The following is a 21,407-nucleotide window of genomic DNA, read 5'->3' as shown; positions in this document are numbered from 1 at the left end:
CCCGCCCTCATCTGACTTCCGATCTAAGCCTTGCCGGGTCGTTGGGAGGGGCGAATGATCTACCTCTTAAGCTGTGGCTAGAGCAAAGAGGGCTGGTGGAGCATAATCCGAGGATCATTGGTTGGCAACGCAGACTGAGATCTCCGGGGTTTCCAGCTTGGACTCGCGATGGCGACTCCTCCGTGCTATCAGGCCATATTCAACTCGTGCAACGTTACTTTTGTGAAACAGAACCTCTTAATCGCCCAGGCGTTCAGACTGTCTAGCCTTTTCATCAGCATCTTCCTGGGGGGTTCCCAACCGAGATGAGTGTTTTTTGGGGGGAAGATTCAAGACAAGACAGAAACTCATGATGAACCAACCAACAGGAATTTAGACATAAGGAAGATGCAACACGGAAATTTGCATGATGTCTCTGGTACGACCGAGAGTACAAAAAAGAAAAAGGAAGACTAAAAGGGATAGTTGATCCGAACTGGGGATTTTCGAAGAAGGGAATCGATTAAGGGACATTTCTTCTTTCTGGATTTCTACAGGTGAGGGTCTGACCGGTCGAAATCGTTCTTTCTTTTGACCGGCCAACAGGACAATATTCTTTTATTTCGTTCTTTAAAAAAATGAACAAAAAGGAAAGAAAGAAATAGAAAAGAAAAAGAAAAAGAACAAATCAAAATAAAAGAAAATGAGATAAAACAAAAAACAAAGGACAAAAAGAAAATATCCAAACCAAGCAATCAGACAAATGACGAGAGAAACCACAGGCGCATGGGCTTAAATCTGACCTTACTTCCGACGAAAAGGCAACCCCTCTCATCGTTTCCCGGTTCCCTTTTCAATACTTCAAAGGTAGATAGAACATGCTGGGTACCTTCATCCCTGATTCATACTCCTTCATCTTCTTTCCCCGGGGATATTTGAAATACTTTTCTCTTTGGCGGTTCTTGTCTTGACTCGTTATGTGAGTCTCAGAATGCGGAACAACATGTTTACTTCTGCGCTAATCGATGAAGTCATGGCCCATCCTTACTACTCCCCAGAGGGGCTTGCCTTTGAGCATCAGCACAAGCCAGATGGTCTGCCAATGGTCCATCCCATGCGGGATGGGAGTCAGCCGGATATGCTGGACAGGAGCGTCGACTGCGTCAGTCCGTCGCAGGAGCTGGATGGAAAGACTCGAAACTCGACCAGACGTCGTATACAAGTTGCTGTATGTCTGCCTGAAACTCATCATATGATCAGATCAGATCTAACACCGACAGTGTAATCGTTGTCGCAAAAGAAAGATCAAGTGCAGCGGTGATGCCGGTGATGGCCAAGGCTGCACCAACTGCCGTATGTCAGGAAATTACAACTGTCAGTTCTTACGGGTAAGACTTCTTGATCCTTGATATGTTAGATGTGAAGCTAGATGGGCTAATGGAACCCCAGGTCAATTCATCAGCGTTGCAGACCAAGACCAGCGGATGGCCGTATCCCGTCATGGGCCCTGCCGTGTCTCCGGCTCAGAGATATGGCGTGTGTCAGCCTGTGGTACATCTGGGATCGCGGACTGCTTCGTATTCACGGCCATCGGGCTATGATCTGGGATCGGTCGACTCCCAGCAACAGTACAGTCGAGCGTCATTCGCCGATCCGTTGGCGGGATATGAGATCGGGTCCTCTACGTACCAACCCCAAGCCCCGACCTACATGGTTCCTGGTACTCCGCAAGGCGACTTGGCCGATTTCTGTGGGTTCTCATGGGCGTCGAAGACATGGAGTCCGAGCCTCCACGCTAGCCGGGGAGCTAACGGGACGGTATATCCGGACCAAGAATCGGAGAACTTGGCGCCGACTGCCTATCCATATATGTTTTCGGGACCGGGGTCAGTGGATCTGCCACCAGCGGCACAAGTAATACCCTCGATGCCTTCTGAAAGCCAGGGGGTGGACCGAACTCTCCCGAGCCCTACCAGCCGAAATTCATTGCAGATGGGTCTGCCGGCCTCGACCACATCTCCCGAACCAATGATGGGCATGACGCACGTACCGGACTACAGAACGAACGCCTGGACTACGAAATGCCTCAATTCGAACCGCATCCGCACGCCGCTCCAATTGACGAACGAAGGAGCGTTCACCACCAGTCCTGCCCGAACGAAGCCGATCCCCTCCACAGCACAGGAAATGGGCCTTGGGTTTGTGCCGACGTCGTCGCCTCTGATCTCCGCAGGGGGGCCATTCGCACCGCTCGACTCGGTAGACCCGGGGGATGAGCTACGCAGCAACGGCCCCGGGCGATTAGCGCGAACCTTCACGCACGACGCCCAGCGCCTCTTTCCCACGGAGTCCGGCTCCGACCTGTACGGCTACAGCAGCAGCGAGAAGCGACACCGCTCCGCGTCGGGGGATTCAAGCTCTGTGGCGACCCTGATCAATGGATTTCCCTACACGCGGCCCAAGCACTCGGAGCCGCATCCCGGCGAGCCATACATCCCGGTCACACTGGACACGGCGCCCGACTGCCGAACGCCATCTGGACTCCCTCGAGCATCGATGTCGGCGCTGAGAAGCCCCGATGGTTTCTGATCGACGTGTACAATATACGTGGTCACGTCGGGAAAGTGAGACACCGTGGACCGCCGGCGCCTGTTGTGGGGGAGCGAATATAAAGGGAAAAAGCAAAATTAATTTCCACCGGGTCAGGGTTTATCGATTTTAATTCTTATTTTTTTCTTTAGTCTTTTCTTTCTTTTTCATTTGTCCTTTTCTTTTCATTTGTCTTTCCATTTGTCTTGTTGGTTGGGTTTGTCTTGTCTATACTTTTGCATATTCCCTCGGCTGTTGGTGGTTTCCTTCTGTTCTTACATCTTACATCTTACATTGCGACTTGGTTAGACCAAGATATACTTAATCATGATCTCTTAATCATAACCTCTATCTCCTCTATTTATTGACTGAAATCCGTATTTCGAAAGTATGGGACCGGCCCGTCCGCAACAATAGCCGACAGATCGTTCCTGACCATTAACTCTGTAACCAGGGGTGGAACAGAAGAAGGCCCAACGAATTAGATAAAACAAGAGAATCAATCAAATGAACAATCTCTAAATCCAATTCTTCTCACCCAGACACACACCGTTATCCTAACTCCAGCGGGGAAATCCGACTCAGAATCAAAAATCGACCGATCACCTTCTTGGCTCAAGTGCCCTGCTCTCTTAGCACCAACCTTAATCTTCTCGGGGGGGAGAGAGTAAAAGTAGTGGTAGAGGAAAGAAAGGGGAAAAAGAAAAGAGAAACAGGGGACAAAGAAAAATCGCCATGACTCGGTGTATTGTGTCTGGTGATTTCATATTATGTTTCCATTCAAGTCCTAGATAGGTAGGAGGTAGGTCTGACTCCACTGCATTGATTAGTTGATTGACTGACGCCATTGAGAGCTGAGTATCTATATACTGAGGTACTCCGTATATAACTGAGGTTAAACTCACCAACCAACAAAGGACAACAACCAACAAGATCATGGATGGAACCAACTTGACTCAACTCACCAACCGCTGACCTCATACGAGGAAAAAGGAACAAAGAATGTCTAAATGTTATGATCTCCAGATCTGCCCCAGGAATTGTCAAATTGATGTTAAACTAATATTGAGTTAATCCTATGTACGTTCCCAGCCTTCCAGAAAAGCCATGTCTCTCTATCTATCTTGGACAATGGCTGTTTCACCGGTCGTTACGCGTTCCAGCTCCACCTGTCTGTCTGTGCTGTGTCTGTCCTGTTAGGTAAGTAGGTACCTACCTAGGGTCTGTTAGGTTGACTCTTTCAAGTACCTACCTAATTAGTGGTCTAATGTAATAACCAATGATGGGTGTACCAGATACCGGGATAATGGTGGTGTCTCCTACTGAAACATTGTATACCTACCTGCGTAGGAGTCTGTGCAGATGGCCAATAGGTAACATGAGATGATAATATGAGAGAGGGATATATGGATGGATGTATTTGTAATATGTCATATATCATATAATGTAAGACACTGTTGAAGCAAAGAAAGGAAGAGAAACACAACAAAGCAGATAAATCTAACCCCAAACAGCTAATACTCCGTTGACTGATACATTAATCATTCACTTATCTACAGAAAGAAAGAACACTGTACTTCATGTAACTACTACCCTCCTCTACACACTCAACTCCATCATATATACGTAGATAGAAAGCTACTCCCGAAATACTCCCGAACACAACCATATCCACAGTCTAGCCCCAGACCCTCCTCCACCGGTCAAGCTCAATCGAGGAATGCGCCGACGTGGCGGGGGGGAGCGGCGCTCGGGTTACATGATGATTATCGTTGTTGGGGGCGCGAGAAGGAATCCGTTGTTGTGTTACCATTAATGGTAGGGACTATTACGATTGCATCCCGGAGTCGTTGCCTACTGTGGCTAGGTAGGTACATACTTCCTACTACCTATCTGGCTAGTTCTTTTTATTGTTTTGTCTGGTTTTGTTTTGTTGTTGTTGTAGACGGAGGTCTTGCGGGATTGGTTGGTTGTCGGATATAACATGCGACTTGGATAGCTGTATCCTTATATGTATGTCTTACATGGCGTGTGGGAGGGGGACACAGCAGGTGGTGGTGGGGGCTATCTTTTTTCTTTCTTTCTTTTCTGTTGTTGGGAGGGTTGATATTGTTCTATGTATAGATGGTATGTTGCATGTCGTAAGTTGTATGTCTGATATGTAGGTATGTCTCATGTAGGGACGTGCACTGGCTCGGCCCGGTGGCAGTGAGACTGAGAGGGTCTACAGGTACACAGCTATCGATTTGATAGATGATATGGATAGAAATGGAGAAGAGTGTCAACAAAAAGAATGACAAGTTCATAACAGTACATTGCCGAGCTATCAACTCGACTTAAGCAGGATAAGGTCTGGTATTGCATGGATGGAAAACAAGCATTGGGAAGGCGAAGACTGAAGCAGGTCGGGTGAGAACATGACATAACAAGTTAAATAAAAACTATTTTTCATCCCATCCCTTGCGGAGGAAAAAATAAAAAAGAAAAACCGAACCCCAGAAGCTCAAGAGAATCTTTATTCGTATTTTTTTGATTTCTTCTGTCTCCCCGTTGGTCGTCATGGGTGCGATAATCTCGAGGGGACCGTCATTATCACACCTAGCAGTAGGGTCATAGCCTTGATCAGGCCGTAACCGCCACCGCATCCCAGTCCATGCTCGAGTCCACTTGCAACAACAACCTGGACCTCCCTGCCCTTCACCGGAATCCGACGCAATACGCTTAGTTCTTGCTCTTCTTGGGGCCCTTGACCTTGGCGATACCGCGGAACTTCTTGGAGCGGTTCTTCCGTTGCTTGCCTGTGGTAGTAATTTCATTAGCCGTCCACTCCGGTACCCATACCCAGATTCATCCAAAGACATACGCTGCTGTCGGCTGGCCTTCTCGATCTTGGTGGCGGCACCGATGCGGACCAGACGGTAGTGAGGCTCGAACTTCTTCAGGGCCTCGGCGGAGTCGTAGACGAGAGCGAAGCCGGTGGTCTTGCCACCACCGTATTGCGTACGGAGGCCGAAGACGGAGACCTGGTCCTTGTTGGACTTGTACAGGTCGGCGAGCTTGCTGCGGAGCTCATCCTTGGAGACGTTGGCACGGTTGGGGTGAAGGACGTCCCTGTATATGATATTAGATTGCATTCAAACCAGATCCCAAGTGATGCCCGAGCCATCTCTTCCGATCGAACGGTGGTGATCTTCTCGTTTTCCTTCGTTCATTCGTTGTGTTGATCTCATTCCTCCTCTTGTTGTGTTGTTCTCCTTCCTCTTCCACCTCGTTTCGCACAAATCCCCGGCACAATAGATTGGGAAAAACCTACACGACCATCTGCTTGCGAGCAAGCAGGGGGTTGCGGATGAACTTGCGAGTCCGCAGGGTAACGGGAGTATCGGCCATGGTTGCGGTGATTGACGAGAGAAGTCGACAGGGACGGAGGAGTTGGCGTGTCGAAGTCGCTGTCGTAGGCGGGCTCGAGGTGCAATCGATCGATTAATTTTTACGCTTTGGTTGTGCCGCGTTGGCTGTGGGCTCGGCTAGGGCGGGCTAGCCGGGTTGGGTTAGGGTGCACGTGATGACTGTTCATTCAATATAGCACTAGTATGAATACAGTTAGCCCCTTTCTTGATACCTTAGGCATTATTTATGTTATGCTACGGGTTTGTCAGCTGGATAAGTCACGTGACACAACTGTATAGTCAATCGATTCACTCTCCCCTCTCTTCCTTCCACCTCACCTGCTTGGATTCATGAACCATGATGAATGTGCCTGAGAATGTACTACTAAGTACATTCTGGGACGGAACATCTCGGCATCTGAGCCCGTCGCATTTACCGTATTGGATGTTGTCTAATTCGTCTCTAGATCTATACTTAATCGTCGGGTCTCTATCATTCATCTTGGAGTATATAGATTCTTATGAAAGTTTCTTGAGACTATTTATTATCTCGACAACCGTATACTTGTACTATATCTGTACAGATTCCAACAAAGAATAGACACGATTAGTACTATAGTAATACTGCACAAGTAGCCGTCAGATTTTGAAAGAAATATGATATACTTCTACAACATGATCAAATACCATACTAAACATAGCCAGTACTAAGCATCCTATCCATTATAGCGTGTTTACAAAATATATATATATATATAAGTAGGACGGTCTCATCTTCTGATAGCGGAAAGCTAGAAGCCTATATCCTCGAATCTCGTCAAGTCGACAGCGTGACATATAAACCACGTGATGCTTTTGGAATCGCCATGAATCAAACAAACTTCCCATCCTCCGCTTCTTCCTCCCCTCTCCCCTCCATGTCGCTTTGATATTGACATACACGCTGTTCTTTTCATTTATGGACTGTGATGAAATCCATGCCTGATGGGGAATGTACCACCGAGCCAGGCTCTGGGACGGAACATCTCCGGCATCTGAGTCCAAGATCCCATTTTCTCTACGGTCTTGGAGGGATGTTGTCAATATGTGTCTGTAACTCCATATTTCATCTGTCAAGTCTCTTACCCTGGTTTGATATATTTATTCGCTCATCAAGAAAACGTTCCTTAAGCCACAGTTGGATTGTCTCTGGATGATCGTTATACTACTGATTATAGCACATATGTACTCAGTACGAACCCAGCAGGTATGCTTCACTTCTTCATGCTCATCTCTCAACATCCTCCAATCTATGCACGTCTACTCGCGTCACTCTTCAAATCACACATACATCTGATCTCGGAATGCGGTATCAAGTGGTGATGAGATCCAGAGTCTGCGATGCTTTGACCTAGGTATGTGACCTTGGCTCACTCTTTTCAGAAATGCTAGCTGTCTAAAAAACGAGAGAGGAGACTAGTTAGCCAGAGCTCAGAAAGGTTCCAAAAATTTACAGCTTCTCCCGCTACTACATAGTAGCGGGGTCCACGATACCCTTGGGCACGGGCTAAAGCGTCCCCCTCAGATGTGTAAAGTCAGGTCATGAAGTTCAACGCGGCCGAAGCCTGGTGATCCCTCACGCTGTTCTTTTCACTTATTTATTCACTGGGGGAGCTGGAAGGAAAAATTCAACTTACTTAAGATAGTCGATCATGGAAGCAAGTTTTGGCTATCGACTGTGATAGGAACGTCTCCCGATCAAATACAAAGACAGGGCATAATCGATAATCATATACGACATAAACAAGATAAGAGAGGGAAGACAGAAAGAGAACGAAGGAGGGCCAGAGGGGAGAGTCATATTCATATTAATGCTACTCAAGGTAGGTGCTTCTTTCCTAATTCTATCTACATGCTTCGCAATGGACGGTGCCAGACAAGGCCATCCATATCGCTACTTCCTTGAGAGAAGAAAACATCAAATGGTCGCTTTAGATCTAACCTTGAGATACGTGTGCAGGAAATAGCCAATGTCGTTACTATATCGTGTAGTGGCAGGTATTGTATTGACTTTGTCGCAATATAGATAAGATGATTTACGGAGCGAAAAAGTGTCATGATATCTTGTCTACCCGACTGGTAAATCTCTTCAACCAACACCAAGGGTGCATATTTGCGACAGGAACGTCGAAATCTATATCTACAACAAACATGAACAAGTAATCATAACTCGTTGACTGAACCGGCGAATATCAAAGTGGGTCCCTCTCATCCTGATATCGGAGCAACACTCGGACTGATATCCGCTCCGCCGTATCTCCTCCCCTCACTCAACCCCACCATCCACCACATACATAAACCCAACATGTCCACCCCCCAACCCAAACCCATAAACCGCCTCGTCGCGCAATACCTCCAACAACTCGAGACACCCTCCCTCTCCCTCCCCGATGGCCCAACCCTCATCAATCCCGCTGTTCAGCGCGCAATCTACACGCGCATGTTCGACGAGTCTGCGACATGGCCTCTCCCTCCGGTACACTATCGCGCGCGCGTCTTGAAGATGATTCTTTCTAGGATTGAGGGGAGTGTGGTTGATCCTGAGGAGGATGTATGTTCTTTTTTACCCTACCTGTTTTGAGCTGCGTGAAGGGTTGGGTGTCGCGTGTCGCATGTCGCATGCAGCAATGTCGCAAAAAAAAAAAAAAAAAAAAAAAAAAAAAGGGATAAGAACTAACGAGATATATAGGAAATTTCCGACGACCTCACAGAAGCCTACAGCACCCTAATATGCACCCCGAAACCCTCCTCCATCCAACAAGCCCAACAACTCACCTACGTAACCTACACCGCGCCTTCGCCCTCCCCGTCCTCCCCCGCACACACCGACAGTGAAAGCCACCCCCGCACAATAATAACCTCCGAATCCCGCGGCCTAATCCTCGCCTCAGGCACAACCGGCTTCCGCACCTGGGAAGCCGCCCTCCACCTCGGCACATACCTCTCCACGCCCGCCGGCGCAGGTCTCGTGGCAGGGAAACGGGTCCTCGAGCTCGGCGCGGGGACAGGGTTCCTGTCTATGTTCTGCGCGAAGTATCTGCAGCCGGAATCGGTGCTCGCTACTGATATGGAGCCTGCGCTGATAGATGGGATGGTGGATAGTGCGGGGCGGAATGAATTGGGGGAGAGGTTTGGGGCGGGGATTTGGGAGTGGGGGACGGAGCTTAGACGGTTGGGAGGGGGGGAGGGGAAGAAACCCGAGTTTGATGTGGTTGTTGGGGCGGATTTGGTTTGTCTCCTTCCTTTTCTTCTTCCTTTACACATCTTGTGGGGTGTGGGTGTGAGTATGTTGCTAATGACTTACAATCGGTGTTGTTGTATAGATCTACGACACAGACCTCATCCCCCTCCTGATCAACACCCTCGACGACCTCTTCACGAACTACAAAGTCCGTGAATTCATCATCTCGGCTACACTACGGAATGAGAAAACATTCAATGCATTCCTCGACGCTTGTCGTATGTTCCACTCCCTCCCTCAACCTTTCCCTCTATTCAGACGAAACTCCCCTACTCCAACGAGTAGCCATAATATGGATAGATGATGAATGCATGATAAGAAGCTAACGAACGGGGTAGAATCGGCGAACTTCAAAACAGAGCGTCTGCCATTCGACTCGCCTGCTGAGAGTGAGCAGTTGGGGTTCTTCCATTCGACGAGGATTCCGATTAGTACGTATCGGGTTTGGAGGTAGATACTTACCTACTACTTACTTCAATTAATGAATAAATCATAAATTAATCATTGTAAAATGATGTTTGGTGTTTGTTTTTTTGTTGTACCACCGGATAGTTAGTTATTGAGTGGTTAGTGGTAGGGTAGGGTGAGATATGGAAGAATGGCCTTGGATTTGAAATATATCTACATATGTAGGGATATTTGTTAAGGAGTACTGAAATAAACAGAACGTGGCAATGGGCGACTGGTACCAATTATATAAGTAACTGATATTAGACAAATGACTGGTTCTGCCATTTGTAATTAATCAAGTTTATCAGATAGATATAGATATAGATATATAGATGTAAGTATGTTATACCTACCACCTATCTCAACACAACCTCGTTCAGGTTGTATACAACCAATAAACCATCAACCAATCAACAAGAAAGAATAAACAAACGAATGGGTATCATCTAGTTGAACAGGGAAAGATAATGAAAGAAAAAAAGAGAAAACCATCACACCATAGAACATAATCCAAACCCACCAAACCACCACAACACCAACACAACATCCGCAGCCACACAATAATACAAACCGCAGTATCAAATAAAATATAATATACAGTATACTAACCAAAGCCCGACCTATCTACTCTGCACCAGTCAGAAGACAAGACACCGCCCTGCAAGATCGACAAAAAGAAAAAGAAAAAAAAAAAAAAAACCAATAAAAAGAATAAACTATTCAGCAAGACTCTCCCTCAACAACCCCTCATCCAAATTCTCCGGATGAAGAACGGCCGGTGCGCGCGGCGGAGGACGAAAGCCCATTATAGGGCCCTTTTGGTTGACGCCTGGGAAGCGGAAGTGGAGGAGGGACGGGGCTCCTCTGTTCTTGTCTCCTGAGGAGGACGAGGGTCTGGGTTGTTCGGCTGGGGGAGGGATCGGTGGGGGTACTGAGGAGGTTCTGGATGAGGATGAGGAAGGGGAGGATGGGATAGTGGGTTCGGGGGGATGGTCGACTTCGTCAGATGTGACAGGGGCTGTGCCCCAGCGACCGCGGACCCACCCGCCGACGCGGCGGGTGAGGGGCATTTTGCGCGTTGGCGTGACTGTTGCGTTGGAGTGGTCGCTGTCTACTGACGAGGCGTCGTGATGTTTGGCCCCCGCGACGGAGGCGAGGAGGGTCTGTGGGGATTGGCCTGCTCTGAGAGGCCCCCTGTCGGCTGTGACGGTGTTGGTGGAGATGACGGGGGGCGTGGCTGAAAGCTCGGCAGTGGATGATACGATCCGGCGCGGAATGCGGATGGGTAGGGTGCCGGTTAGGTCGCTCATGCGGGACGGTTGGTGGCTCGGAGTGTGGATGTCCATTCCGGCGACGGAGAAGAGACTCTCGTGGGAGGATCCGCGGCGTAAGGGGCGGTATGGGGTGAAGACGTCGGGGGCTGGACCGGGTAGTTCGGCCCTTTCGGATGCGGGGTATTGTATGGAGCTGTCTTCTGCTTCCTCTGGGATGACTGACTGCATGGGAAGCTTGTCTGGGTGATCGGGGTGGTCGTAGGGATGGATGCCGTAGCAGGGTGTGGGGTCCAGATCGTCGATATCGTCCTGGCCTTCACGGCCGTTCTTCGATCGGCCGTTTTTATACGAAGTCATAAAGACACTGCTTTCAGGACTGGTCGGCTGAGAGTCAAAGCAGCGCTCCACGCGGTCGAACAAGGACGACGACGACCGGTAGCCAGACTGCGGGGAACTGGCCAGAGAATCAGTTGCAGGGGTCTGCAGCGACCAGCGGTGAGACGCCGACGGGGGAATCGAGACGGACGTTTGCGACAAGATGGTAGAGGTGGACGAGGTAGAGGACTGCGATCGGTGCCCGGCCCTCCGAGGCAGCAGCAGCGCGCCTGGCGCAGAGTGGAGATGGGCGGGATTCCCCCACGACCGCCGCTTCTTGGACCGGCGCAGAAGGGTGCCCTTTTCTTTCTTCACGGACGGGGTGTGGTAGTGGTGGTGGATGTGGAATTCCTGAGACACTCGACGCTCCTCTTTCGACTCCAGCTCCTGGCTCAAGGTGGTAGCCTGGTCGGGCTCCCCGCCTGCGTCCGACGCCATCGGCTGATGGTATAGAACCTGATCCCGCAGGTTCTGCACCTCTTGGTTGGAGCTCTCGAGCATCTCGCGCAGCTCGACGATGCCCATCTGCAGGCTGGCGTTGTCCTGCAAGATGTCCCGGACAAAGCGGGAGACCACGTTGTTATCACCGTGGGAGCGGCCCAGCTCCTGAGCCGCGGCGGCGCCTTTGAGTCGGCCCGCGGCGCCGTCGAGTTCGCGTTCGACGGTGCGTCTCCGCTCCATGCGCTGGATCAAATCAGAATGTCGGTCGCGTTCTTCGCGCGCCTCCTTCTCGATGCGATCGACCTGGTCGTGCAAGTCGCGCAGGGTACATTCGGCCTTCTTCCACCGCTGCACGGCAGACTTGTTGTCCTCGTGCGCGGACTGGAGACTCTCCTGTAACTTAGACTGCTCGGCCTCCATCTGCGCGAGCTGGGCTTCGAGGTCTGCGGCGCGAGCCGCAGAGACGGTCAGTTTCCTCAGCTGCGCCTCGGTGGTCTCTAAGGTGACGGCGAGCGATGTGGCGCGGGCGTCCGACTCGGTGACGGCCTTGTTCAGGTCCTCTAGCTGCTCCAGGAGGTTGCGGTTCTCGGCGATGATGCGGGCGTTTTCCGCCTGGGCCTGGAGTTTCTCGCGCTCGAGGCTTTCCACGGAGAACAGCAGGCGATGGCGGTCCTCCTCTGCCTCGGCCATGTAGGATTCATGGCGATGGAGAAGAGCCTGGAGAGAAAAGGTTAGCCCTGAGCCCATGAAGGACACCGAATGAGCAGTCATGACGGACAAAAAGGCAACGGGAGAGGATAGGATTCGCCATGGAGATACAAATCTCTCCTTTCTCTCTTTTCTTTGACAGGAGGGAAGGAAGAGGAATCCAAAGGTACAAGGTAGGACGAGTCCACCGGGTGAGACCCAGAACCAAATATGTACAAAGTATGTGAATGGAACACCACAACAAACAATGCGCAAACAAAAGAACACCAGTAGAAGCATGGAGGGGTATTTAAAAGGCGACCTGAACTCAGCCAAAGCCACCATTTATTCCCCCCCAACTAGCTCACCAAAAACAAAGCAAAAAAAAAGTAAGGAAGAGTAAAATAAAACATACCTGCCCAAGCTTAGCAGCGGTATCAAGATCCTTCTCCAACCCCTCCAGGGCAACCTGATTATGATGCAAGAATGCGCAATCGTCCCGCCCACAGCAACAGCGCAGGGCCGCCGGCGCGGAGGGCGACGAGTGGGACTGAATTGGAATGCAGGGTACCTGGTGGGAATCCATGGTGGATTGGCATTGGCATCCCTTGGGTCGAGTGAGTGACACCTGGCTAGCTAGCTGCTGAGCTGAGTTGGCTGAGTTGGCAGAAGCTGAGACCTACCCAAGGTGGGGAATCTGTGGTTGGTTGATAGATGGGTAGGGGAGTTGTTAGTTACGGGTGGGGTTTGTTCTCCATCGGGGTTGAGAATCCTGTTTGGTGGTTGACGGAGATTAATATAGTATACAGGAGGATATATCAGATGAAGATGAAGAAGTGACGTGAGGTGAAGATAAATAAAGGGACAACTAGAGTTGATGGTCGGCTTACTAGGCGGTATCGCTGGTCACATTACCATACGGATGGATCCCTCAGGCATTTCATCATCACCAGCCTATTTATCTATTTATCAATCTATTTATCTTATATATTCACCACTATAGACAGACATAGACTTACTTAACTAACTAGTCAAGAGCGACATTATAACATCTATGATAACTCATAACTTAGTCTAATGAGGGGTCATCATAATGAAACAGATCGTCCAGACTAAACCACTTCTTCACCCTGATACGTCCAAACTGCCTTAGTGGAGAGGGGAGAACGAACGATAACGAACAGTTTGGCCGCAGTCATGTCACCAGGTGTTCTTGGCGGAGCGTCACAGGATGTGCTTGTAGATTTGAACAGGGGTACAGAATAATAAGCGGGGGAGTAAAGCATGTTACTCAATTGATTGATTGATTGTCCATATCTGTAAACGCTACACTGATGTCCGTGCGCTTGGACATAGTCCAGTCCAGTCCCCGAAGTTAAAGATAGATAGAAGATAGGTAGAAACAGAACAGCGTGCCAGCCACTTCAAGACAATAAAAGTACCGATCAGACGGCGAAGTGGAGGAGAAGTGGAGAAGTCGAAAAGAGAGATAACGAAATAGATAAAATAAAAGAACAGTCCATGTTCGCAGTCATAAGTCAATCATAGCAGAAAATCATTACGCACGTTGATAAACGCCCCGGCGCCTCCCTCTTCGCTGACCTCGTTCACCAGTGCTTCCGTTTGCTGGTATAAGCGTTCCAATGCCGCGGATGATGATTTGCCGAGGGATACTACAATTGTTAGCGTCAACTGGAGAGAGAGAGAGGGTGGACAAGAGATGGGAGGGAATACCTAAAATAGCAGAATTCAACTCCTCCGCAACAGCAATCCTTCCCGCCGGATCCAAATAGTGGCCATGCACCGACCGTTTCGGATCCGGATAGCACACCAGCGAGAAGATGTCATCCAGCATCTTCTTATCGCCGCCACGCTCATCCGTCGGATAATCCATACGTAGCTGTTGCCCGTACTGGACGGCCTCGGTGAGAAGCTCGTGGAACTTGACCGTGCTCTCAGGCTCTTCGGTGTCCATCCCGTCCATGTCCCATCCGGCAGTGTCTTGTCCCTGCTCGTCGAGTTCCATCTCCTCGTCGAAGACGGCGCTGCTGTCTGAGAGCCCGTTGGACGGTTTGCTGCGCTTGGATGCCGCTGATGAGAGCTCGTTGCAGCGGCGCATCATCTCGAGGAATTTGCGGCATCGGAGTTTGAAGTTGATGTGGGGGTAGTCGTGGAGGACGTTGGCGTAGTAGGCGTTGGTGTACTTCAGGGCCTTGTCAATGTCTCCCTCGAGGATCGCGGCGCGAATTTCTGCAGGGAGTTAGTGTGACGACTCCAGAAGGGTAACACGTAAGCATACTCTGTCGGTTGATCGCTTCCACATCCTCCTCCACTTCGTACTTCTTGAGCGGTTCCTTGTGGCCATTCTCTAGCGCCGCGGACTCCGCAGCAACCTCCTCGGCGAAGGCCCGGGCGGTCTCGACGTAGCCGTCGTGAGCGAGGAACTGCGCAACCAGCTCCTGTAATAAAGCAGTCTCGTCCAAGGGAGGTTGCAAGTTGGCGGTGCTAGTGGAGCGGATCTCGTTATGGATGGAGAATTTCTCTTTCTGTACACAGATTAGCGCCACGATCGAACGATAGAAAGCGGTATACACACCTTCACCATGCCGTCAATGTCGAACATAAACGGTTGCTGTCCGAAGTTGGCGGCCAGATGTACCGGGGGTTGCTTCTTCATGCCCACAGAGGGGTAGACCTTCACATTTCGTAGCTCGCGGAATGCATTGCCTGTATCCATCAGTCTCCACGGTGGACGGGAGGAACGCTCGTCGGCTTACCCAGAAAAACGCCATTCTTAGTAAAAAAGGCACATCCCGTCGAGAAGTTCACGCCACATCCGACAGTATCGTTGGCACCGAACGTCGGTCCATACTGCCGTCCTTGCCCTTGACTCTCCCCGAAGAAGGATTTGCCGTCGTCGCCATGATACGCCCACGATTCGGGCTCCCACCCGGGGAGCCTTTCGACAGACGCTTTCGTGCTGGAGAACCCGATTCCGACCATCCTAACCTTGTCAGTGTCTGTTCTTATTCCCCCCCATTTGGAAGTCGCTTCCCTATGACTGGGACAAATACATACCCCTCTTTCGGTTTGGAGAGAACGGTTATCTCGAAATAGTACATGCCGCACTGGGGCGGCATGGGATTGTCCGCCCGCACGGTCGCCGCCTCATGTTCATGTTTGTTCACCGGACCCGTATACCGAGCCTCCAAGCCTCCATTGGTCAGCTCCAGACCGGCATATTTGTCGGCGTCGCTCCACCGGGACGGCAGCGGTAGGAGGTTGTCGTCCTCGCCGGGGGCCTCCCGCTCGATGATCTCATACGTCATCCCGCGGTGGGACGGAGCTATCCGCGGCAAGCTGGCCTGGCTGGAGGAGGCGGACAGCGGATGCGACGTCGCGGCCGAGGTGGCGGCATCACGCTGGGAGGCGAACTTTGCGCGGCGGGCGGCATCGAGGCGGGAGATGTAGCGGGAGTTGCGGAGGTAGGAGGGGGTGAAGGAGGAGACGGGGTCGGCGAAGCCGGCGGTATTGTGGAAGAGGGGATCGGAGCGAGGGAAGTTGGCGAATTTGCGAGAGTAGGGAGGAAGGGGTTCGGCGGAGGAGGTCCTCCAGGACGAGTTCATCTGCATGTCTGCGGCATCCACGGCGGCGGAGGAGGGCCTCCACGGACGGCCGTCGGCAAGGAAAGGCGGGGGATACGAGGAGGTGGAGGTGGAGGGCAGCAGAGGCGAGAAGGGACTGTTGGTTAATTCTGGAGGAGAAAAAGCGGTCCCAGAGAGGACGGAGGCGTAGGATGAACGGCGGGGGATTGACGAGATGGTTGGGCCGGAGTATGAGGTGGACAGAGGAAGAGCAGCAGCAGCTCGAGCTCCACTCGAAGGGGGAAACGGTGCATCAGTCATGCTTGGGCTGGATAGTGGAGACGGAGTAGTGAGTGGATGGGATTAAGCCAAACAGGTGTTAGCCTTATCGAGTCGTCGATACTCGATCGTTGGATGCTTTCTTCTTTCCTTCTTTCTTTTCCCTCTTATTTTCCTTTCGAATGAATATCCGTCTCTTTTTTTGTTTCTTTTCCCGATCCAAATCTTGTTTGATGTGGAGTCTGGAGAGTCAGTCTGGTCAACTTCCGTAACCGGAGAGAAGTGGAGAAGCAAGCTCAGATCGCAGGCGTCGATCTGAAATCATCCCTCAGCTGTAGGACAGAAGTATGAAAGAGAAAAGAAAGTAATTCCCAAGAAGAGATTATATAGAAGAAAGAAGACCGATGAAGAAATAACCACGGTGACTTTGATCGTGTGACGGAGAGCAGTGCAGCAGTTGAAGTACGGAGTAAGTAAGTAACAGACCAAGTCCTGTATATTACTCGGTCACTACTGCAGTCACAGGCAAGGAGTCAATCAACCAACAGGAAGAAGTAAAACCCAAGGTAGAAGAGAAAAGAGGATGAATGAATGATGAATGCGGGGAATAAAGAAAGTTCCATCAACAATAACCGTGAATACCACAAACAAACCGGTCAATACTGTAAGTCTAACGGGGGCAGCTGATCTTCTTCTCTTCCCCTCACCTTCGTCTTCTTCTTCTTCTTCTTCTTCTTCTTCTTCTTTCCTTTCTTTCTCTCTTTCTTAATTTGAATGAGAATATACTATTCACTATTCCTGAGAGTCATCAGCTATGCAATTCGTTCTGTTTACCTGTTCTGCAATCATTCCAATCATGGCTGGATGAGGTTTGGTCAGATGACCCGATATTTTTATACATGTCTACCGCTGTTCATATCTTGTATGAAGCAGTGCAATTGTAGTATAGAACAAGAAATATTATATGTGAAATAGATCAAGGCTCTTTTAATAGTACATGATAACTGGCAAAGATGCAAACACCACCAAAATTATAAGAAAGACACCAACGACCAAGTGGAATGCCATGAAAGTGTAATCATTCCAGAGCCATGTCAGCAATCCCAGTCAACCCATCAACCATGATCCATAGAACCACCCAAACGCCGAACCAGCAGCATCCAATACAACAAACCAGATCAACCAGCCCAGATCAACGCCCAAAGAACAAGGGAAATAAAAAGTAGTAACACAATAATATACAAGAAGACAATAAAGGTGGTTCAACCCACTACGCAGTCATGGCAATAGCGGGTGACGACGGCTCAGCAATATTAGGAGGCACCGGCGTGAGATCTCCATCGCCAGAGTTGCTCTTCTCACTGGGGACTCCGCTGGCACTCTGGTTGGCCTTACTGTCACTGTCCCCAGTCTCCAGCATACCCTCCTTCGACTCGCCGTTTTCCTGGGGTTGAGGCCGAGGAGTGCGCCACGAGGAGAGACCCCACTGCACGCCCGTGAAGCTCTTCAGCTGGAGAGGCTTGCGCTCCCACCGGCGGCAGGGCGCTCCCGACCGATCCAAGGCACGGAGGCCGGCATTGATGGCACCCGTGTTGGCCTTGGGGCCTAGCTTATGCGCCGCCACGAGCTTTCCGGCGTCGAATGTTCCATCGTCCCTGTTATCCATCATTAGCATGGTTTCTATGGTATATGACACCAGTTATATATAATGGAACATACATCCGAGGCTTCTTCTTAGGGCCGGGTTTGCCTCGCGGCCTGGGGTACGTCTCGTTCGGAGTCCCGGGGCCTCTCTTGCTGCCCGGTTTGGGCCCCGGCATGCCCTTGCGGCGCGGTGTGTCGGGATTGGACGTGCCCGCGGCGGGCGTCGACGCGGCGTCGGAGGCATTGTCGACTGAAGACGGTGGCAGGGGCATCTCGGCCGCGGAGGACGCCGGAGACGACGGCTGTTCCTTGACGGGAGACTCCGGACGGGCCTCGCTGCTCTTGCTTCCCTTTTTCTCCTTGGGTTCGGCCGGAGGAGGAGCGAACCGGCTCAACAGATCGGACGACAGCTTCAGGATGACCGTGCCTTTGGCGGAGCCCCCAGACCGGCTGGGGCGGCGGCCATTCGCGGACGACGGGGTGGCAGAGCTGGAGGCCGGCATTGTTGGTCGTAATTGGAGAGAAAAGAGGTAGGAAGGGTGTAGAGGAAAGTGAGAAGGGGGAGGGGAAAAAAAAAGAATAAATTGATTTCCCAGGGGTGGTTGGTGGTAGACTAGTCGGTGGTCAGGCGCACCGAGGCAGTGTTAAACCGCAGTCGGAGAGTAGTGATTTGGTGATTTAATAAGACGATCGTGAGAGCGTGGTGTGTCGGTCACGTCGGAGGATTTGGAAGAACCGGGGGCCAAGACGGTGTAGAGTGGCGCGGCAGGACCTTACTCAGGGCGAGGCAAAAGTCTGACGGAGCTGATGGAGACAGGAGTAGAGCAAGCGAGGTGACATAGTCTGAAGATAGGGAGAGACGGTTGATGGAGTGGTGATGGGAGGAGAGGGAGGAGGGAAGAAAGGAAGAAGGAAAGAAAAGAAAAAGAACGGACGGGGGAAGTGAGAGGGGGAAGGGAAAAGGATGGTTTAGAAAGGGATGCAAAGATTGGTTTCATTGTTGGCGTGAGTGTGGGTGTGTGTTCTCTTCTCGTCTATAGTGAGTAGTCCAGGAGAGAGATGGATGTGCCAATTTTTGGATGGTATCGTAATACCTGGATTACTCTGGCTGTACGGAGTAGTATATTACCCCTTTCGTCCTTTACGCGGGAGTATACGAGTATACAGGTGGCCAGGTCGCCTACGCGGTACGCGCTGCGGACGTCATCGTGGGACTTACCATACAGTACGATACCATATTGTGTTTTAAGAGTACACGATCGTATTGATGAAGTTATTCCCAACTCTCTATCTCAGTCATATAGTAAAATAGACATGATGAATACTCTATAGAATAGAAGTATGTAGATAGCTTGTATTCTAGTGGATGTCCAAAACTACACATAAACCTCCGTTGCCAGACAAGTTAGTCCTATACTCCGTACTCCGTATAATACTCTGATCTCATCACTCTGCACTGCGCCCGTAAGATGATCATACCTGGTACACCATAATACAACCATACACATCCTCCACTACTCATCATCACGACCACGACCAGGATACCACCTCAGGATGATGCGATCAATATGATCATCTGTATTCCACCTACTACTGGGGACTTTATCCTTCCTCACACTATCTGTTGATCATTCTCCCTGACTTCCCTTCCCTCCCTTTACCCTCTTCCTAACCCCAGTAAAGAACACGAGATACAGTACGAACCAAGGATTCCATCCCGATCGGCTCGCCACATCCGGTTTGAGAATATTTCCCGACGCGGAAAGAATGGTGGGAATGGAAAACAGAATTCATCTGTAATGAAAAGATGCACATGCGGTGGGGATTTTCGGGAGTTAAAATTTGGATTGCCAATGCTACTGTGCGTGTGCATGGATCAACTGGCAACTTATTGTATTTAGGAAATTCAATCATACCATGTCTATATGAAGTCTGTCCATTACTATGTAAATCCAACTATTAACATCCATGAAATAATACACTATGTCAATCGCTAGACCAATATCTACATATCTATCACCCACTCTAGGATAACCCCTAATCACCCTTCTTCTCCCGCCTCTGCCGCTCCAATACTTCCCCAACGGCCGCCTGCACCCCAGGACTATTCCGCACACCACTCAACACCAACCCCTCGCGCATCCCCTTCCGCAGCGACCCAACGGCCTCCCGGTCTCCCCGGAACGGGAACACCCCCATCTGCAATAACCGCGTCGCCTCGAGGTCCACCGCCCGAGACGTCTGCACCAGCTGGCCCAGGCGCTGGACGGTCTGCGGATACAGACGGTCGCCGGGCCCGGACGACGAGGCCTCGTTTCGCTTGGGGGGCGACACCTGCGAGATGAAGATATGCATCGTGACGGACGCCCGCTGGGCAAGCGTCACGATCTGGAACGGTAGCAGGTAGAACGTTGGCGTCTGGGTCGAGATCCCTAGCAGATTGCGTACCCCCGACGGGATGTAGGACCACGGGATGAACAGTGCCCCCGGGTGGGTGATCAGGGCCAGCTCGAGCGTGATCAGTGCGGCAAAGGTGAAGAAGCGCCACTGGATAGATATCTCTGTGTTAGCAATGGGACAAGACGGGAACGCTGGTGGGATCACTCACGTAACGACCCCAGCCCGACCACCAGGTGAAGTTCAGCGCGATCAGCGTAACGAGGCCGCCCACGTACTGCGGCACGCTCTGGCGCAGCCCCGCAAACAGATATCCCTGCATGTTTTTCGGATCCCTCCATTTGAGGATTTCGGGCCCAAACCGATCGTATCCATACCGCTTTGCAGGGTCCAGCAGGGTCTCCTGCGCCAGCTTCAGATAGACGAAGTAGTTGTCGGATGTGCCTTGCGAGACCTTGTCCGGGTGGTGTTGGGCGGCGAGCCGGCGGAATCGCGACTTGATGGTCCGGTCGTCGGCCAGCGGCGATACCCCGAGGGCCTGGTAGAAGTCCCCTGCGGTCTGGACTTGGTGGAATGCTTCGTAGAGCGTGTAGAGGAGGTAGCTGGTCACGACGAGAATGAAGATGCGCCGGCGATGACGGTCGTAGCGGGCGGTGCCGGGTTGAGGCCGGGGCTCACCCGCGCGGATGGTGATGCCATAGTAGACACTCTGTAGGAAGGAGGTCGCGTACTACATCTCTATCGCCATCAGTCTTGCATTCAATCAATCATTGCATAGGAGAACGTGGTGCCGCCGGGAGGCTCCACCTGAATCTAGACACTCACGTTCGGGAGGACCGCCCATCCAACAAAGGAGAGAAGATACGACATGGCGCAAGTCTAGCGCAGTATCGCTTCAACAATCACCACAACTCCTTCCAAATGGTTTAAAAGATAGGGATATTCATGTGGTGAGGGGCGAAGGAACAGTCAACAATGATAGCGACTGGTGTTGCTGTCCTCTCGTTCACCGCCCTGCATACCGCCTTCCTTTTCCACC

The 21,407-nt window shown here is 51.0% G+C and overlaps 8 protein-coding genes across 8 annotated transcripts; 2 read left to right on the top strand and 6 right to left on the bottom strand.

The window, feature by feature from the left end:
* Positions 1-982: 982 nt before the first annotated feature.
* Positions 983-2,568, top strand: P168DRAFT_322229 (uncharacterized protein; the record flags this gene model as incomplete). The annotated part of the gene is made up of 3 exons (XM_024840544.1): positions 983-1,207; positions 1,260-1,367; positions 1,429-2,568. 3 exons carry the CDS (start codon positions 983-985, stop codon positions 2,566-2,568), a joined length of 1,473 nt encoding a protein of 490 aa, XP_024689223.1.
* Positions 2,569-4,821: 2,253 nt separating this feature from the next.
* On the bottom strand, positions 4,822-6,000 carry P168DRAFT_293473 (40S ribosomal protein eS24). Its single transcript, XM_024837816.1, has 3 exons — positions 5,882-6,000; positions 5,432-5,679; positions 4,822-5,366 (listed from the first exon to the last, which is right to left on the bottom strand). The coding sequence occupies exons 1-3, from the start codon at positions 5,956-5,958 to the stop codon at positions 5,290-5,292; spliced, it is 402 nt and encodes a 133-aa protein (XP_024689222.1). The 5' UTR covers positions 5,959-6,000; the 3' UTR covers positions 4,822-5,289.
* A 2,248-nt stretch (positions 6,001-8,248) lies between these two features.
* Positions 8,249-9,699, top strand: P168DRAFT_260119 (protein-lysine N-methyltransferase). The gene is made up of 4 exons (XM_024834655.1): positions 8,249-8,547; positions 8,686-9,225; positions 9,320-9,455; positions 9,576-9,699. Exons 1-4 carry the CDS (start codon positions 8,302-8,304, stop codon positions 9,689-9,691), a joined length of 1,038 nt encoding a protein of 345 aa, XP_024689221.1. The 5' UTR covers positions 8,249-8,301; the 3' UTR covers positions 9,692-9,699.
* Positions 9,700-10,358: 659 nt separating this feature from the next.
* P168DRAFT_293472 (uncharacterized protein) lies at positions 10,359-13,292 on the bottom strand. The gene is made up of 2 exons (XM_024837815.1): positions 12,880-13,292; positions 10,359-12,494 (listed from the first exon to the last, which is right to left on the bottom strand). The coding sequence occupies exons 1-2, from the start codon at positions 13,048-13,050 to the stop codon at positions 10,404-10,406; spliced, it is 2,262 nt and encodes a 753-aa protein (XP_024689220.1). The 5' UTR covers positions 13,051-13,292; the 3' UTR covers positions 10,359-10,403.
* A 714-nt stretch (positions 13,293-14,006) lies between these two features.
* P168DRAFT_243618 (putative Ran-binding protein (RanBP10)) lies at positions 14,007-16,369 on the bottom strand (the record flags this gene model as incomplete). Its single annotated transcript, XM_024833872.1, has 6 exons — positions 14,007-14,137; positions 14,199-14,714; positions 14,764-15,010; positions 15,061-15,191; positions 15,242-15,468; positions 15,543-16,369. 6 exons carry the CDS (start codon positions 16,367-16,369, stop codon positions 14,007-14,009), a joined length of 2,079 nt encoding a protein of 692 aa, XP_024689219.1.
* Positions 16,370-17,597: 1,228 nt separating this feature from the next.
* Positions 17,598-18,474, bottom strand: P168DRAFT_285295 (uncharacterized protein; the record flags this gene model as incomplete). The annotated part of the gene is made up of 2 exons (XM_024836195.1): positions 17,598-17,982; positions 18,047-18,474. The coding sequence occupies 2 exons, from the start codon at positions 18,472-18,474 to the stop codon at positions 17,598-17,600; spliced, it is 813 nt and encodes a 270-aa protein (XP_024689218.1).
* A 135-nt stretch (positions 18,475-18,609) lies between these two features.
* On the bottom strand, positions 18,610-19,031 carry P168DRAFT_70396 (uncharacterized protein). Its single transcript, XM_024842118.1, has one exon. The coding sequence runs from the start codon at positions 18,967-18,969 to the stop codon at positions 18,745-18,747; it is 225 nt and encodes a 74-aa protein (XP_024689217.1). The 5' UTR covers positions 18,970-19,031; the 3' UTR covers positions 18,610-18,744.
* Positions 19,032-19,991: 960 nt separating this feature from the next.
* P168DRAFT_307506 (J domain-containing protein) lies at positions 19,992-21,316 on the bottom strand. The gene is made up of 3 exons (XM_024839114.1): positions 21,194-21,316; positions 20,580-21,098; positions 19,992-20,518 (listed from the first exon to the last, which is right to left on the bottom strand). The coding sequence occupies exons 1-3, from the start codon at positions 21,236-21,238 to the stop codon at positions 20,009-20,011; spliced, it is 1,074 nt and encodes a 357-aa protein (XP_024689216.1). The 5' UTR covers positions 21,239-21,316; the 3' UTR covers positions 19,992-20,008.
* Between the last annotated feature and the right edge of the window lie 91 nt (positions 21,317-21,407).

Source organism: Aspergillus campestris (assembly GCF_002847485.1).
Source record: "Aspergillus campestris IBT 28561 chromosome Unknown P168scaffold_14, whole genome shotgun sequence".
NCBI lineage: Eukaryota > Fungi > Ascomycota > Eurotiomycetes > Eurotiales > Aspergillaceae > Aspergillus > Aspergillus campestris.
Note: the sequence above shows the minus strand (reverse complement) of the source record. Positions and strands in the feature narration are given on the sequence as shown.